Source organism: Balaenoptera acutorostrata, chromosome 5, assembly GCF_949987535.1.
Source record: "Balaenoptera acutorostrata chromosome 5, mBalAcu1.1, whole genome shotgun sequence".
Classification (NCBI taxonomy): Eukaryota; Metazoa; Chordata; class Mammalia; order Artiodactyla; family Balaenopteridae; genus Balaenoptera; species Balaenoptera acutorostrata.
In genome coordinates, this window is record NC_080068.1 from 130,961,443 (window position 1) to 130,981,348 (window position 19,906).

The window sequence follows — 19,906 nt, forward strand, 5'->3', positions numbered from 1 at the left end:
TAATATGCTAAATATAATTCTTTTAATTTATTAAATACTAACTTTATACTCTTGCTGAAGTTTGCTGTTTCTGTGCTCTAAAGCTACATATATGCCTAAATAAAAAAGTAAAGACAGTTATAAATTTCAAAAAAGCTTTTTGGTGACAGTTGAACCAAAGACTAGTTAACAGATTGCGCAGCAAAAGATAGCTACATGTATCAGAGAAGAGTAAACTTTTTCTGTAAAGGACCAGATACCAAATATTCTAGGTTTTGTGAGCCATTCAGTCTCTGTCTCAACTATTCAACTCCATCATTGTAGAGCAAAAGCAGCCATAGACAATATACAAATGAACAAGTCTGGCCATGATCTAATAAACTTTTATTTACCAAAAGAGGTGGCAGGCCAGATTTGGCCCTCAAGCTGCAGTTTGTGAACCCCTGACAGGTGCCGTTAAGTCTCTGTACTAGTTACTATACTTTGACTACAAGCAACAGTGATTTTTGTCTGTTTTATTCACTAATGTATTCCAGAAACTTGAATAGTGCTTGGTACTTAGTAAGTACTCAATAAATATTTGTGAATGATTGAATGAATGTTTTATTACCTCACCAAATATTAAATCTGAAGGCAAGTGGCTCTAGATTTGTTTCAGCAGTTCAATAATGTAATTTAAGGACCAAAGGCTTCCCCATCTTTCCCTTCTTCTAATCTCATTGTGTTTCTGATACATACTCTCATGGTTACAAAATGGCTATAGCAGCTTCAACATATATCACTTCCTAAAATGACAAGGAACGGGAAGGAGGTTAAGTTTTCTTCTTGCCAGTCTCTCTTTTTATCAGGGAGAAAAAGCTTTCCCAGAGGCTCTACAACAGACTCTCCCTTATACTTCACTGGGTACAAGTGAGTCACATGTTCATACTTAGACCAATTCCTGGCAAAAAGAAATGTGCACTGGTTTATAATCAAAGATTTATCACCTGAGATTGTGGAAGAAGCTCATCTCCACTGAGCACAATGCAACTGGAACAAAATCAGGGTTATATGAATTATGAAAGAAGGGAAAATAGCTCTTATGGAGGCAACAAATAATGTCTTTCATACCCTCAATAATAAAATAAAAATAATAACAATAAAAGGTAAGTATTTCTTAGTGCCAGGAAGTGCTGTATATATATTCACTCATTTAATTATCTTATCCAATTTTCATCCTCTGGCAAGTTTTGAGGAGGAAATATGATATTAAAGAAAAAATGAGACAAAAACAAAATAAAAAACACTATATTCTCAACATGAACTGAGTTTAAAGGAATAAACTAAAAATGGGAAGGATGATAAAATGAGTATCTTTTCACCTCTTCCTAAGTCTCATTTTATAAAATGACTTCATTATTTTCTATTTGTAATCAATTCCCAGAAAATACTCACCTATACACAAATGTATTAAAATGTTTCCAAAACCCAGTAATGTGGAATTGCATACTATTGTGTAATCCATGCCACTGCTAGCTTCCATTATTCAGACTTGACCATATTTAAGATATTTTCCTTAAAAATGATAAGCTCTTCTTGATTTTGCAGTCTTTAACAGCAATACTTAATTAAAAGCAGGATGTTGCCCTAAGGGCATAGAGTTCACTTTAAAACCTGATAACATTTCAAGTTACTAAAAGTGCCTTTTAATAAGCTTAGAATCCATTTTTCCCATTTCCCTATTATACTAAGAATAAATACATTCATGAGCCATGACTGCACTACTATTAAACAGGTAAAGGCAGATTTTTAAAAGACTGGTTTCAAAAGACCTGGACATAAAAGGAAGAGTATGGAGTCAAATATAGGAAACAACTAAATCATTAGCTCAATCATATAACACTGTATTATCTCCAATACATTAAAATACAAACTTAACTTACATACACTGGTGATTCAAAAATCTTAGCAATAGTCTTTAATAGCAAGATCATAGCCTTTTTAATACTTATTTTGAGAAAGAACAGTAAATCATAAAAAGTTAAAGTTAGAAAAACTTTCCCATGGGAAAAAACACAAATAAATGAGAAAAACTGAAAATCCAATTAAGAGATTTACATAGAAGAATGCAAACAAAGGAATGCCAAACTTAAAAAGAGCTTATCCTTTAAATGAATTTAAAACCAAAAAAAATGTATTTCTTCGTTTTTTGGTTTTGTTTTGTAAGGCGACAACAAAAGATATATCAGGTCTCAGTCCAGTTGCATGACCTTTAAAAGTTAAACTTGGGATAGAATAAAACTCTGAACATTTTTAGAAGAAAATGTAAGAGAAGATCTTTATGACCACAGGCTGAGAGAGGATTTGTTAGACACAAAAACCAACAACCATAAGAAAGAAGACTGATATATTCAACTATCTCAAAATTAAAAAAAAAAAAAAAAAAAAAGAAAAGAAATTTCTGTTGATCAAAAATATCACAACCTGGGAACAGATATCTGAAACATACCTATTGTCTAGCACGTTGAATGAGCCATTGGCACTCATTATTCATTCCCATCCCTTTCCATATCCCAGCATCTTTCATAACGGATGAAAGTCTAAAACTATGTTTCCCAGATGTCCTTGCAGCTGGTGTGGTGGATGGGATTAAAGTGTCACCAGTGACAGGCACTTGAAGGGGATATAGAAGGCAGAAGTGAGCTGAGAACATTCTTCTATAGGTACAGCAGATGGCAAGCAAAACTGATAGACATGAGTGTCTCCTGAAGTGAGTATCCCACGCCCCACTTTCCAGTGTCAAGTTTTCAACTCCATGGAAATGATGCTGTAGTGGTAGCTACAGAGATGGTGGCAGCAGCATAAATTCCTGGCCTCAGAATCTCAGCCTCTAAGGTATGACTCTAAAACCAATTATCTTACCTACATAGTACTTAACTGTAAGTGACTAAATCCCTTCTTGTTTGAAGTGTCTATGATGGTTACTGTTTACACTGATCAGCACACTAACAAATATTCAGAATACAGATTATATAAAGTACTTTGACAATTTACTAAGGAAAAGATAAAGAGAAAATGGGAAAAAGAAATGAACAAGCGTTTCATGAGAAAACCACATGGGTAAATAAATACGTGAAAAATGGTTAACCATATTGGTATTCAGGAAAATGTAAGTTAAAACCACAATGAAATACCATTTAGGACTCAAAATAACAAAAATTAAGAAACCTGGTAAGAGCAAGTGCTGATAAAATATACGAATCAATAAGAACTCATAAATATCACTGGTGGGAATGTAAATTGGTATAGCCAGTTTGGAAATTAGGTTAGCAATATATTACAAAATTGAATATTCACATAGCCTATGACCCATCCCTGAAACTCTTCTGCTTATGCATGATATTGAGTGGGAAAAAAGTAAGTCTCAGAAGACTAAATAATACTATTTTGGGAAGTTTTTAAAAATGCAAAACTAAATAATATATCATTAGGAATACATATACCTACAAAAATTTTAAAAAGCAAGGGAACGATAAACAAAAATTCAAGACAGTATTAACTGCTGGCAGAGGGAAGGAGGGGCATGGGATAGGGAAGGAAAACATGGATAAGTGCACCAGTACTGATAACATTTTAGTTCTTAACTGGATGGTGGGTTGATAGGTTTCCGTTTTATCAGTATGTTTCCTAATATATATTCTATACTATACTATTCATGATTGCTAATATTTATAAAGTGCTCATTATGTACCCTATTTTAAGCAATTACTTTATCCCTTACAGTCAGCTCTACGAAATAGGTTCTGTTATTATCTCCCACTTATAGATGAGGAAACCCTAAAGCACAAAGAGGTTAACTTGTCCAAGGTCATGTAGCTAATAAGCAATGGAGCCAGGAGTCAAAAAGGAAATCAGGCCCCAGCGTCCACACTCATAACCAGTATACTCCATGAATAAAATACCAAATAACAATAATAAAAGTTACCTAAGACAACAATAAGATAATCAGTAGTTAATTGATCTACCTTTCATTTTCCTTGATGACATTTTCAAGTTGTAGTTTCATCTCACCCATCTGTTTCTGAAAGAATAAAATATGGTTGCAGAAAAACATTTTCCAGACAATTAGATTTATATTAAGTAGTTCATTCATAGGCAAGCAATCAGATTCTATGACACTAGTCTACAGATAAGAAATAATTATTCTTCACTTCTAACAAGCAATATTAAATATAGATATTTTAATGATACACAGAATGTAAAAGAACATTTTGAATAGAATATAAGTAAAAATATTTTATATAACATATTAAGAAATATTTAAAAATGTAATTCCTATATTTAGAGATGTTTACAGGAAAAGAGATGTAAGATATTCCTTAATATGTCACTATAAGAAATATCCGATGGTCCCTAGACCTTGAATATATATCGTAATTCATCTTAGTTTAGGTGAAGTCCATGTAAGTGCTTGAATTTCAAAAAGTAAAATGTTAATGGCGAAAAAAGCAAATAAAGATCTTTTTTAGCAATAATTCATTCAGTCTCTGATTGACCACCTTTTTGAGTTGTATAAACTCTCTGCACTATACAAGGCTGCTACAGTAAACCAATGTGGTCACTAACACATACATTAGTAGGAAAGATGGTAAAAAAAAAAAAAATCACTAACTAAAATACCAATACAAATAAAATATATACTGTAAAGGGAATGAAATGAAGGTATTTTTAATTTTCTCTGAGGGGTTAAAGGGATTGTAAGATTTCAACAGGAAAGAAAGGGCATTTCAAGTAGGGTGAAATATGAGTAAAAGCAAAGAAGCAAAAAATATTAGATGACACAGGCATAGTCGTCAGTTCTCAGTAAGAGTAAACGAGCAAGTGGAGATCAGGAAGGAGGCCATGTAAACTCATACTTCCAACAAAACTGCAATCAATTCATGATCTGTCCATTACTCTTGATTGGGTACCCCAGGCTAAAGGAGAAGAGCCAATCCTGGAGTGAACCTGGCAAGGGAACGGTGGAACAGGCAATCCTCTAAACCTTTCTCTCTCCGTTTCAACTAGAGAAGCTCAAGGAAGCTTCCTCTAGGAAAACAGTAACAGCCAATTATAACTACAAAGCCGGCTTGAAAGGTGAACCTTTCCCAGGTCCCTGCTGTGCCTGAATCACAATTAAATCAAAATGAATGAATTCACTACCAGATAACTGAGAACTGACCACACATGGAGCCATGCAATGAGAGGTAAAACTGGAAAGGCAGGTGGCAGGTCTTGCTTGAATGCCATGCAGACTAAGAGGTTTGGATTTTATTGTAGCAATTATCCCCATTTTGTAATTATTTCTAAAAAAATCGATCTTTAAAAATTGCAAAAATGTCAGCGTATCTTGAAAAATATTATTCAAATAATTAGGTAGGATATATGCATTAACTAGGATTCAGGGTGGATCATTACAGTAACACTAAAGATTCTTTACTGTAAAATATTTCAAAACATTTAATCGTTGAAAGAAAACAAAAATTCAGCAGTACCTTTCTTATCAGCAAATTTTCCCCTATTATTTACATTTTCTGGAAGAAACTTTCATATAGAGAATTATTGTGAATATTTTCCTGCTTTCAAGATATACTATTTTTTGACTGGTCAATAAGATAAGTCTTAAGAACTATTGCTACTCAATAATATCTACGTGAGCAAGTGTTCTTAGAAGTAGCTGTCAACATCTTTTTTCTCTCTAAAAGTAGCAACTATTCTTGCCCCTTAGGCTTTCTGCTACAGCTTCCTCTCTCTTGAAATTAATCCAGTAATCACTCTTAGATGGAGAATGCCAAATGGAAAAATGAAGTTAAACAGCTTAGTAAACTAGCTGATTAAAGACACATATGAATCAGATAAATTATAAAAAATTAAAATTTAAAACAGTTTAATTTCAAGATAACTAGATATTCCATTTTATAACAATCAAACCACATGTCATTATAGCAATTTTGAGAGAGTGAATTCAGCAGAAACTTTAGTCTCACTAGTCCTAAAAATAAAAGCAAAATACCATTTGTGCAAAAGAGAGCTTTCTGTTGTTCTTTATCAATTAAAAAATTTAAACAAACAGCTCATACAGCTCAACAGCAAAAAAAACAACCACTCAATCAAAAAATGGGGGGAAGATCTAAATAGACATTTCTCCAAAGAAGACATGCAGATGGCCAACAGGCACATGAAATGATGCTCAACATCATTAATTATTAGAGAAATGCAAATCAAAACCACAGTGAAGTATCACCTCAGACTGGTCAGAATGGCCATCATCAAAAAGGCTACAAACAATACATACTGGAGAGGGTGTGGAGAAAACGGAACCTTCCTACACTGTTGGTGGGAATGTAAATTGGAAAACAGTATGGAGGTTCCTTAAAAAACTAAAAGCAGAGTTACCATATGATCCAGCAATCCCACTCCTGGGTATATATCTGGACAAGACAAAAACTCTAATTCAAAAAGATACATGCACCCCAATGTTCATAGCTGCACTATTTACAATAGCCAAGACTTGGAAGCAACCTAAGTGTCTATCAACACATGAATGGGTAAAAAAGATGTGGTGTACATATACACAATGGAATATTATTCAGCCATAAAGAATGAAATAATGCATTTGCAGCAACATGGATGATCCTAGAGATTATCATACTAAGTAAAGTAAGTCAGACAGAGAAAAACAAATAACATGATATCACTTATATGTAGAATCTAAAAAAAAAAAAAACGACACAAATGAACTTACTTAAAACAGAAACAGACTTACAGAAGTAGAAAACAAACTTATGGTTACCAAAGGGGAAAAGAGGGGGCAGGGATAAATTAAGAGTTCGGGATTAACAGATACACACTACTATATATAAAACAGATAAACAACAAGGACCTACTGTATAGCACAGGGAACTAGATTCAATATCTTGTACTAACCTATAATGGAAAACAATCTGAAAAAGAATACATATATATACACACACACACATATAAATGTGTATAACTGAATTACTTTGCTGTACACCAGAAAATAACACGTAAATTGATTACAGGTAAACATTTTCTTCCTTATCAATGTTTTTGTAAAGAAAGGGAGCCTATTTTTTTCTTTTTTTTATAAGAAAATATTACCAAAAGGTTGATAGCTATGATTTCATACCTGATAATATTTCAGCTGCCCATTTAGCTCTTCCAGATGCTTATCATACTCAGTAATAAGAGGAACTAAAAAGCTAAAGAAAATTTCAAAGTTAAAAAGATGCATATTCTTTTTAATCTAGTTTAATAAATATGTAACATAAAATAAATTAAACATCAAAATTTTTACGTTAATTTTCTCCATAGCAATCAATACTTTGCCTTTTTCTTAAACTAGAGGTTCTCAACCTTAGCTCAATTAATATTTTAGGCTGAATAATTTTTTGTTGCTGGGGGCTGACCTGTGCAGTGTAGGATGTTTAGTAGCATTCCTGGCCTCTACCCATTAGATGCCACTAGCACCCTTACCCTCCACAATTGTGACAAGCAAAAATGTTTCCAGACATTGTCAAATATCTGGGAAGGGAAGGGAAGCAAAATCACCCAGTTGAGAACCACTATTATAGACAATAATACTGGCTTTTTTCTCCTTGTCAATTCAATGACAGATCATTTAAACCTAATTATAGCAGAATATAAAATAAACATTCCTAATACTAAAAAATTAACAATAATTAAACATAATTAAGAAAATAATATTTTTCTGGTAACTCAACCTTACCTTTGGTCAACTACTGAGTTTTCTACTGTGTCACCTGCAACTCCTTTGAAGACAGATTTCTATAACAGAAAATACTGCATCTTAAAATTTTGTTTTCTCACATCTTTCTAGTCAAAACTGACAGTAGTTTAAAATTAAATACAAGTAAACATTTTATAACCTTAAATCTGTTACTGCAATTACAAAAGAGGGAAAGAGAAAAAAAAGTTATCTTAATTGATGCCGAAAAAGTATTCAGTAAATTTTAACACCCATGCATAATAAAACTCTTGGCAAAATAGAAATAGGAAGAAATTTCTCAATTGATAAAGAACATCGACTAAAAACCTACATCAATTACTATTCTTCATAGTGGAACATCAGAAGCACTGCACGAAATTCAGTAATAATACGAGGCTGCTCACTATCACTGCTAAAATTCAGCATTGTACTAAAGGTTCCAATCAGTGGAATCTGCTGCAGGAACAGGGGGTTGGAGACCTAAAGGCTGAAAAGGAACATACAATACTATTCTCATTTACAGACAATTTGACCATTTACCTAGAAATCTCTCTCTATAATCTACCAATTATTAGGACTAAGAACAGAGTATACCAAGTCACCAGATAGAAGATCAAACATAAAAAAAACAGCTGCTTTCCCAAATACCAGCAATAATCAGAAAATGTGATAGGAAAAAAAATGGCATTCACTACTGTAAGAAAAGGTAGTACTTGAGAATAAAACAAAAAAAATGTTGCAATAACTTTAATAAAATATTAACTTTACTGAAGGACATAAAGGATCTAAATAAACAGGGTTCTATACCATATTCATATGTAGAACAGTCAGTATTATAAGTGTATTAATTTCTTAAAATTCACTGCAGGTACAATGCAATTCCAAAAAAGAAATCAAATAGAATAATTTATGAAACTTGATCTTAAACAGATCGTAAAGTTCCTATGTTTGAGTAAATGTGCAAGAATAGCCAAGATAATCTGGCCAAAAAAAAAAAAAAAAAAGACAGGGAGAAGATGGCGGAAGAGTAAGGCGTGGAGATCACCTTCCTCCGCACAGATACATCAGAAATACATCTACACGTGGAACTGCTCCTATAGAACACCCACTGAATGCTGGCAGAAGACGTCAGATCTCCCAAAAGGCAAGAAACTCCCCCACATACCTGGGTAGGGCAAAAGAAAAAAGAAAACATAGAGACAAAAGAATAGGGACAGGACCTGCACCAGTGGGAGGGAGCTGTGAAGGAGGAAAGGTTTCCACACACTAGGAAGCCCCTTCATGGGTGGAGACTGCGGGGGACAGAGAGTGCCTCTGAGGTGGGAGAGCCAACTTCAGGACACTGGTCCACAAGAGACTTCTCAGCTCCATGTAATACCAAACGGCAAAAGTCTCCCAGAGATCTCCATCTCAACACCAAGACCCAGCTTCACTCAACGACCAGCAAGCTACAGTGCTGCACACCATATGCCAAACAACTAGCAAGACAGGAACACAGCTCCATCCATTAGCAGAGACGCTGCCTAAAATCATAATAAGGCCACAGACACCCCAAAACACACCACCAGACGTGGACCTGCCCACCAGAAAGACAAGATCCAGCCTCATCCACCAGAACACAGGCACTAGTCCCCTCCACCAGGAAGCCTACACAACCCACTGAACCAACCTTAGCCACTGGGGACAGATACCAAAAACAACAGGAACTACGAACCTGCAGCCTGCGAAAAGGAGACCCCAAACACAGTAAGATAGGCAAAATGAGACGACAGAAAAACACACAGCAGATGAAGGAGCAAGGTAAAAACCCACCAGACCAAACAAATGAAGAGGAAATAGGCAGTCTACCTGAACAAGAATTCAGAATAATGATAGTAAAGATGATACAAAATCTTGGAAATAGAATGGAGAAAATACAAGAAACGTTTAACAAGAACCTAGAAGAACTAAAGAGCAAATAAACAATGATGAACAAAACAATAAATGAAATTTAAAATTCTCTAGAAGGAATCAATAGCAGAATAACTGGGGCAGAAGAACGGATAAGTGACCTGGAAGATAAAATAGTGGAAATAACTACTGCAGAGCAGAATAAAGAAAAAAGAATGAAAAGAATTGAGGACAGTCTCAGAGACATCTGGGACAACATTAAACGCACCAACATTCGAATTATACGGGTCCCAGAAGAAAAAGAGAAAAAGAAAAGGACTGAGAAAATATTTGAAGAGATTATAGTTGAAAACTTCCCTAATATGGGAAAGGAAATAGTTAATCAAGTCCTGGAAGCACAGAGAGTCCCATACAGGAAAAATCCAAGGAGAAACACGCCAAGACACATATTAATCAAACTATCAAAAATTAAATATAAAGAAAACATATTAAAGGCAGCAACGGAAAAACAACAAATAACACACAAGGGAATCCCCATAAGGTTAACAGCTGATCTTTCAGCAGAAAATCTGCAAGCCAGAAGGGAGTGGCAGGACATATTTAAAGTGATGAAGGAGAAAAACCTACAACCACGATTACTCTACACAGCAAGGATCTCATTCAGATTTGATGGAGAAATTAAAACCTTTACAGACAAGCAAAAGCTGAGAGAGTTCAGCACCACCAAACGAGCTTTACAACAAATGCTAAAGGAACTTCTCTAGGCAAGAAACACAAGAGAAGGAAAACACCTACAATAACAAACCCAAAATATTTACGAAAATGGGAATAGGAACATACATATCGATAATTACCTTAAATGTAAATGGATTAAATGCTCCCACCAAAAGACACAGACTGGCTGAATGGATACAAAAACAAGACCCGTATATATGCTGTCTACAAGAGACCCACTTCAGACCTAGGGACACATACAGACTGAAAGTGAGGGGATGGAAAAAGATATTCCATGCAAATGGAAATCAAAAGAAAGCTGGAGTCGCAATTCTCACATCAGAAAAAATAGACTTTAAAATAAAGACTATTACAAGAGACAAAGAAGGACACTATATAATGATCAAGGGATCGATCCAAGAAGATATAACAATTGTAAATATTTATGCACCCAACATAGGAGCACCTCAATACATAAGGCAAATACTAACAGCCATAAAAGGGGAAATCGATAGTAACACAATCATAGTAGGGGACTTTAACATCCCACTTTCACCAATGGACAGATCATCCAAAATGAAAAAAAATAAAGAAACACAAGCTTTAAATGATACATTAAACAAGATGGACTTCATTGATATTTATAAGACATTCCACCCAAAAACAACAGAATACACATTTTTCTCAAGTGCTCATGGAACATTCTCCAGGAGAGATCATATCTTGGGTCACAAATCAAGCCTTGGTAAATTTAAGAAAATTGAAATCGTATCAAGTATCTTTTCCAACCACAACGCTATGAGACTAGATACCAATTACAGGAAAAGATCTGTAAAAAATACAAACACATGGAGGCTAAACAATACACTACTTAATAACGAAATGATCACTGAAGAAATCAAAGGGGAAATGAAAAAATACCTACAAACAAATGACAATGAAGACATGACGACCCAAAACCTATGGGATGCAGCAAAAGCAGTTCTAAGACGGAAGTTTATAGCAATACAAGCCTACCTCAAGAAACAGGAAACATCTCGAATAAACAACCTAACCTTGCACCTAAAGCAATTAGAGAAAGAAGAATAAAAAAACCTCAAAGTTAGCAGAAGGAAAGAAATCATAAAGATCAGATCAGAAATAAATGAAAAAGAAATGAAGGAAACAATAGCAAATATCAATAAAAATAAAAGCTGGTTCTTTGAGAAGATAAACAAAATTGATAAACCATTAGCCAGACTCATCAAGAAAAAAAGGGAGAAGACTCAGATCAACAGAATTAGAAATGAAAAAGGAGAAGTAACCACTGACACTGCAGAAATACAAAGGATCATGAGAGATTACTACAAGCAACTCTATGCCAATAAAATGGACAACCTGGAAGAAATGGACAAATTCTTAGAAATGCACAACCTGCCGAGACTGAACCAGGAAGAAATAGAAAATATGAACAGACCAATCACAAGCACTGAAATTGAAACTGTGATTAAAAATCTTCCAACAAACATAAGCCCAGGACCAGATGGCTTCACAGGTGAATTCTACCAAACATTTAGAGAAGAGCTAACACCTATCCTTCTCAAACTCTTCCAAAATATAGCAGAGGGAGGAACACTCCCCAACTCATTCTATGAGGCCACCGTCACCCTGATACCAAAACCAGGCAAAGATGTCACAAAGAAAGAAAACTACAGGCCAATGTCACTGATGAACATAGATGCAAAAATCCCCAACAAAATACTAGCAAACAGAATCCAACAGCACATTAAAAGGATCATACACTATGATCAAGTGGGCTTTATCCCTGGAATGCAAGGATTCTTCAATATACGCAAATCAATCAACGTGATACACCATATTAACAAATTGAAGGAGAAAACCCATATGATCATCTCAATAGATGCAGAGAAAGCTTTCAACAAAATTCAACACCCATTTATGATAAAAGCCCTGCAGAAAGTAGGCATAGAGGGAACTTTCCTCAACATAATAAAGGCCATATATGACAAACCCACAGCCAACATCATCCTCAATGGTGAAAAACTGAAACCATTTCCACTAAGATCAGGAACAAGACAAGGGTGCCCACTCTCACCACTATTATTCAACATAGTTTTGGAAGTTTTAGCCACAGCAATCAGAGAAGACAAAGAAATAAGAGGAATCCAAATCAGAAAAGAAGAAGTAAAGCTGTCACTGTTTGCAGATGACATCATACTATACATAGAGAATCCTAAAGATGCTACCAGAAAACTACTAGAGCTAATCAATGAATTTGGTAAAGTAGCAGGATACAAAGTTAATGCACAGAAATCTCTTGCATTCCTATACACTAATGATGAAAAATCTGAAGGTGAAATTAAGAAAACACTCCCATTTACCATTGCAACAAAAAGAATAAAATATCTAGGAATAAACCTACCTAAGGAGACAAAAGACCTGTATGCAGAAAATTATAAGACACTGATGAAAGAAATTAAAGATGATACAAATAGATGGAGAGATATACCATGTTCTTGGATTGGAAGAATCAATATTGTGAAAATGACTCTACTACCCAAAGCAATCTACAGATTCAATGCAATCCCTATCAAACTACCACTGGCATTTTTCACAGAACTAGAACAAAAAATTTCACAATTTGTATGGAAACACAAAAGAGCCCGAACAGCCAAAGCAATCTTGAGAACGAAAAATGGAGCTGGAGGAATCAGGCTCCCTGACTTGAGACTATACTACAAAGCTACAGTAATCAAGACAGTATGGTTCTGGCACAAAAACAGAAACATAGAACAATGGAACAGGATAGAAAGCCCAGAGATAAACCTACGCACATATGGTTATCTTATCTTTGATAAAGGAGGCAAGCATATACAGTGGAGAAAAGACAGCCTCTTCAATAAGTGGTGCTGGGAAAACTGGACAGCTACATGTAAAAGTATGAAATTAGAACACTCCCTAACACCATACACAAAAATAAACTCAAAATGGATTAAAGACCTAAATGTAAGGCCAGATACTATCAAACTCTTAGTGGAAAACATAGGCAGAACACTCTATGACATAAATCACAGCCAGATCCTTTTTGACCCAGCCCCTAGAGAAATAGAAATTAAAACAAAAATAAACAAATGGGACCTAATGAAACTTAAAAGCTTTTGCACAGCAAAGGAAACCATAAACAAGACCAAAAGACAACCCTCAGAATGGGAGAAAATATTTGCAAATGAAGCAACTGACAAAGGATTAATCTCCCAAATTTACAAGCAGCTCATTCAGCTCAATAACAAAAAAACAAACAACCCAATCCAAAAATTGGCAGAAGACCTAAATAGACATTTCTCCAAAGATATACAGATTGCCAACAAACACATGAAAGAATGCTCAACATCATTAATCATTAGAGAAATGCAAATCAAAACTACAATGAGATATCATCTCACACCATTCAGAATGGCTATCATCAAAAAATCTAGGAACAATAAATGCTGGAGAGGGTGTGGAGAAAAGGGAACCCTCTTGCACTGTTGGTGGGAATGTAAATTGATACAGCCACTGTGGAGAACAGTATGGAGGTTCCTTAAAAAATTAAAAATAGAACTACCATATGACCCAGCAATCCCACTACTGGGCATATACCCTGAGAAAACCATAATTCAAAAAGAGTCATGTACCAAAATGTTCATTGCAGCTCTGTTTATAATCGCCAGGACATGGAAGTAACCTAAGTGTCCATCATCAGATGAATGGATAAAGAAGATGTGGCACATATATACAATGGAATATTACTCAGCCATAAAAAGAAACGAAATGGAGTTATTTGTAGTGAGGTGGATGGAGTTAGAGTCTGTCATACAGAGTGAAGTAAGTCAGAAAGAGAAAAACAAATACAGTATGCTAACACATATATATGGAATGAAGGAAAAAAAAAGGGTCATGAAGAACCTAGTGGTAAGACGGGAATAAAGACACAGACCTACTAGAGAATCGACTTGAGGATATGGGGAGAGGGAAGGGTAAGATGTGACAAAGTGAGAGAGTGGCATGTACATGTATACACTACCAAACATGAAATAGAGAGCTAGTGGGAAGCAACAGCATAGCACAGGGAGATCAGCTGTGTGTTTTGTGACCACCTAGAGAGGTGGGATAGGGAGGGTGGGAGGGAGGGAGATGCAAGAAGGAAGAGATATGGGAACATATGTATATGTATAACTGATTCACTTTGTTATAAAGCAGAAACTAACACACCATTGTAAAGCAATTATACTCCAATAAAGGTGTTAAAAAAAAGAAAAAAAATCATTTCCAGAAAAAAAAAAAAGAGGGGAGAACTTGCTCTACTACATGTCAAAACACTATAATTATAATGCTAGAGTAATTAAAACAATATGGTTCAGATACAGTAACAAACAGAACAGTACAGAAAATTCAGAAATAGATTCAAGTATTTATGGGTATGCAATATATAAAAGAAGTGGAATTATAACTATAATAAATGGACAAAGTACTGCTTTTCAACTAATAGTGTTGGGTAAAAAAATAAAATTAGATCCCAGCACACACTAAATGGAAAGTAAATTACAGATAGATTAAAGATCTAAATGTTTTAAAAATTTAACAACTATTGAAAGAAAATGTATTATTGATCTTGAGATACAGAAAGCTTTCTTAAGCTCTAAAAATGCAGAGACTATTGTCTGCTTTGTTCACCAATATTCCAAGCAGTGCCTGGCATACTCTCACTCAAAATACATTTTCTAGCCAAAAGACACAAGTAGTAAAATCTATAAACAGAAGAAATAACATATTTTACAATATCCGAATTTAAAACTTCTATACAACTAATGACACCATAAGCAAGGTTAAGAGGACAGTATAGGGCTTCCCTGGTGGCACAGTGGTTGAGAATCTGCCTGCCAATGCAGGGGACACGGGTTCGAGCCCTGGTCTGGGAAGATCCCACATGCCGCGGAGCAACTGGGCCCGTGAGCCACAACTACTGAGCCTGAGCGTCTGGAGCCTCTGCTCCGCAACAAGAGAGGCCGCGATAGTGACAGGCCCGCGCACCGCGATGAAGAGTGGTCCCCACTCGCTGCAACTGGAGAAAGCCCTCACACAGAAACGAAGACCCAACACAGCCAAAAAATAAACATAATAAATAAATAATAAATAAAAATTTTTAAAAAAAGAGGACAGTATAATTTTAACATGACCAAAAAACACAGTAACTATTATAAAGTATGGAGAAACATTCCAAACACAAGGAGATGTATAAGAACTTTCAGTGGAGCTTTTACTGTAGTTAAAAAAAACACGATAAATGAAAAATAATACAATAGGATCTCATAAGTAGGTCAAGGAATTAGCAAGACATATGTATCAACATGGATATATCACAAAAAAAGGGGTTACCTTCTAGGAGTAGAAGGAAGGGAATGGGACAGAGGGAAGGACAGACACATTCAAAGGGATTTTTTTTAAAATGAAGTATAGTTGACTTACTGTGTAAGTACTGTGCACAGTACTGTGTTAGGTGTGTAGCAAAGTGATTCAGTTATTTCATATATGTGTGTGTGTGTGTATATATATATATATATATATATTTCAGATTACTTTTCATTATAGGTTATTACAAGATATTGAATATAGTTCTTTGTACCTGTTAATCCCAAATTCTTAGTTCTTCCCTCCCCCTCCTTATCTCCCCTTTGGTAACAATAAGTTTGTTTTCTATGTTTGAGAGTTCGTTTCTGTGTGTATATAGATTCATTTGTATTACTTTTTAGATTCCACATATAAGTGATATCATATGATACATGTCTGACTTATTTCACTAAAGTATGATATTCTATAGGTTCATCCATGTTGCTGCAAATAGCAATATTTCATTCTTTTTTATGAGTGAGTTAATATTCCACTGTATATTTATACTACATATTTTTAGACCAATCACCTGTTAATGGGGACTTGGGTTGTTTCCATGTCTTGGCTATCATAAATAGTGCTGCTATGAACATAGGGGTGCATGTATCTTTTTGAAATAGAGTTTTCATCTTTTCTGGATATATACCAAGGAATGGGATTGCTGGAGCAGATGGTAACTCTATTTTTAGATTTTTAAGGAAACTCCATACTGTTTTTCCATAGTGACTACACCAATTTACATTCCCACCAATAGTGTAGGAGGGTTCCCTTTTCTCCACACCCTCTCCAACATTTATTATTTGTACAGTTTTTGATGATACCCATTCTGACCAGTGTGAGGTGACATCTCTTTGTGGTTTTGAGTTGCATCTTTCTGATAATAAGTGATGGTGAGCATTTTTTCATGAGCCTGTTGGCCACATGTAGGTCTTCTTAGGAGAAATGTCTGTTTAGGTCTTGTGCCCAGTTTTTGATTGGGTTATTTGTTTTTTTGTTATTGAGTTGTATGAGCTGCTTGTATATTATGGAAATAAAGCTCTTGTCAGTCACATCATTTGCCAATATTTTCTCCCAGTTGGTAGGCTGTCTTTTCATTTTGTTTATGGTTTCCTTTGCTGTGCAAAAGATTGTAAGTTTTATTAGGTCCCATTCATTTATCTTATCTTTTATTTCTTTTACATTGGTAGAATGATCTAAGAAAATATTGGTATCAGTTATGTCTGAGAATGCTCTGCCTATGTTCTCTTCTATGAGTTTTATGGTGTCATGTCTTAAATTTAGGTCTTTAAACCATTTTTGTATATGGTATGAGGCAGTGTACCAATTTCAGTGACTTACATGTAGCTGTCCAGCTTTCTCAACACCATTTGCTAAAGAGACTGTCCTTTCTCCATTGTACATTCCTGCCTCCTTTGTCAGAGGTTAACTGACCGTAGGTGTGTGAGTTAAATTCTGGGCTCTCTATTGTAAAGCTCCATTAATCTAAATATCTTTTTGTGCAAATACCACAATGTTTTGATTACTGTAACTATGTAATATAGTCTGAAGTCTGGAAGGGTTATGCCTCCAGCTTTGTTCTTTTTCCTCAGGATTGCTTTGGCAATTCTGGGTCTTTTGTGGTTCCATATATATTTTACGATTATTTGTTCTAGTTTGATTAAAAATGTCATGGATATTTTGATAGGGATCACATTACATCTGTAGATTGCTTTGGGTAGTATGGCCATTTTAACAATATTAATTCTTCCAATCCAAGAGCATGAGATATCTTTCCCTTTCTTTGAATTATCTTTAATTTCCTTTATGAATGTTATATAGTTTTCAGCTCCTTGGTTAAGTTTACTCCTAGGTATCAATACTTTTTTCTTTTTGATGTGATTTTAAATGGGATTGTTTTTTCACTTTCTCTATCTGATATTTTATTGTTAGTGTAAAGAAAAGCAACAGATTTCCGTATATTAATCTTATAGCCTGCTACTTTGCTGAATTCATTTATTAGTACTAAATAGGTTTTATGTGGAGACTTTAGGGTACTCAATATAGAGTATCATATCATCTGTGAATAGTGACGTTTTAACCTTTGCCCTTCCAATTTGGATAAAATGTATTTATTTTTCTTGTCTGATTGCTGTGGTTAGGATTTGCAATACTATGTAGAATAACAGTGGTGAGAATGGGCATCTTGTCTTAAATCTGAATTTACTGGGAAGGCTTTCAGCTTTTCACCACTGAGTATTATGTTGGCTGTGGGTTTGTCATAAACAACTTTTATTATGTTGAGATATGTTCCCTCTAAATCCACTTTGGTGAGTTTTTATCATGAATGGATATTGAATTTTGTCAAATTTTTCTGCATGTATTGAAATTATCATGTGGTTTTTGCCTTTGCTTTCATTAATGTGGTGTATAATACTGATTGATTTGTGTATTGAACCATCCTTGTGACCCTGGAATGGATCCAATTTCATCATGGAATGCTCCTTTTTCTGTATTGTTGGATCCAGTTTGCTAATATTTTGTTGACAATTTTTGCATTTATATTTGTCAAAGATATTCGCCTGTAATTCTCTTTTCTGCAGTGTCTCTGTCTGGTTTTGTTACTAGGGTGATGGTGGCTTCATAGAATGACTTTGAGACTGTTCTCTCCTCTTCAATTTTTTGGAATAGTTTGAAAAGGATACATTTAAGTTCTTCTTTGTATGTTAGGGAGAATTCCCCAGTGAAGCCATCCAGTCCTGGACTTTTGTTTGCACAGGTTTTTTTGTTGTTTTGTTTTGGTTTTTTTAATATTACACTCAGATATTTCACTGCTAGTGATCAGTCTGTTCAAATTCTGTTTCTTCCTGACTCAGTTTTGGCAATCTGTATATTTCTAGAAACTTTGTCCATTTCTTCTAGACTGTCAACTTTGTTGGCATATAATTGTTCATAGTATTCTCTTATGATTTTTTTGTACTTCTGTGGTAAAGTATTGTTATTTCTCCTGTTTCACTTCTTATTTTGTTTATTTGGGTCCTCTCTCTTTTCTTCTTGGTGAGCCTGGCTAGAGATATGTCGATTTTGTTTATATTTACAAAAACCCAGCTCTTGCTTTTATTGACCTTTTCTATTGTTTTTGATCTCTATTTTATTTATTTCCTTTCAGATCTTTATTGTTTCCTTCTTTCTGCTGATTTTGGGTTTTATTTGTTCTTCTTTTTCTGACTCTTTCAGGTGGTGGGTGAGGTTGTTTGAGATTTTTATTTTTTCTTGAGGAAAGCCTGTATTGTTATGAACTACCCACTTAGACTGCTTCTGAGGCATCCCATAGATTTTGTAAGGTTGCCTTTTCACTGTCATTTGTCTCAAGGTATTTTCTGATTTCTTCTTTGATTTCACTGTTGGCCAACTGGTCTTATAGTAGCATGTTGTTTACTCTTCATGTGTTGTTCTTTTCTTGTTTTTCTTTCTGTGGTTATTTCTAGTTTCATACTGCTGTGCTCAGAAAAAAAAGCTTGAACCCTCCCAGACTTCAGATAATTCTACAAAGCTACAGTAATCAAAACAGCGTGATAATGGCATAAAACAGACATATGGATCAATGGAACAGAAGAGACAGCCCAGAAATAAACCCACACACCTATGATCAATTAATCTTTGACAAAGGAGGCAAGAATACACAATGGAGAAAAGACAGTCTCTACAGTGAATGGTGTTAGGAAAGCTGGACACTCACATGTTAATGAAGTTAAATACCTCACACCATACACAAAAATGAATTCAAAATGGCTTAAAGAGTTTAATATAAGACAGGTCACAATAAAACTCCTAGAAGGGAACATAGGCAAAATATTCTCTGACATGAATCATAGCAACATTTTCTTAGGTCAGTCTACCAAGACAACAGAAATAAAAGCAAATACAAACAAATGGGACCTAATCAAACTTAAAAGCTTTTGCACAACAAAAGAAATCACCGACAAAATAAAGACAATCTACGGACTGGAAGAAAATATTTGCAATGATTCAACTGACAAGGGTGTGTGTGTGTTAATCTCAAATCCCTAAATTATCCCTCCCCATCCCTGTCCCCTTTGGTAACCTTAAGTTTATTTTCTATGTATGTGAGTCTGTTTCTGTTTTGTAAAT

General features: G+C 34.8%; 1 protein-coding gene across 2 annotated transcripts in view; it reads right to left on the reverse strand.

Annotated features, from left to right (window-relative positions):
* SCLT1 (sodium channel and clathrin linker 1) overlaps positions 1 to 19,906 on the reverse strand; it is a 237,467-nt gene that overhangs the window by 170,403 nt on the left and 47,158 nt on the right. For both annotated transcript variants that reach the window (XM_057547507.1, XM_057547506.1), the window contains exons 3-5: positions 7,748 to 7,806; positions 7,148 to 7,220; positions 3,984 to 4,039 (exon numbers count right to left, since the gene is read on the reverse strand). In XM_057547507.1, coding sequence (XP_057403490.1) covers positions 3,984 to 4,039; positions 7,148 to 7,220; positions 7,748 to 7,806 — 188 coding nt within the window. The remainder of the gene's footprint in view (positions 1 to 3,983; positions 4,040 to 7,147; positions 7,221 to 7,747; positions 7,807 to 19,906) is intronic.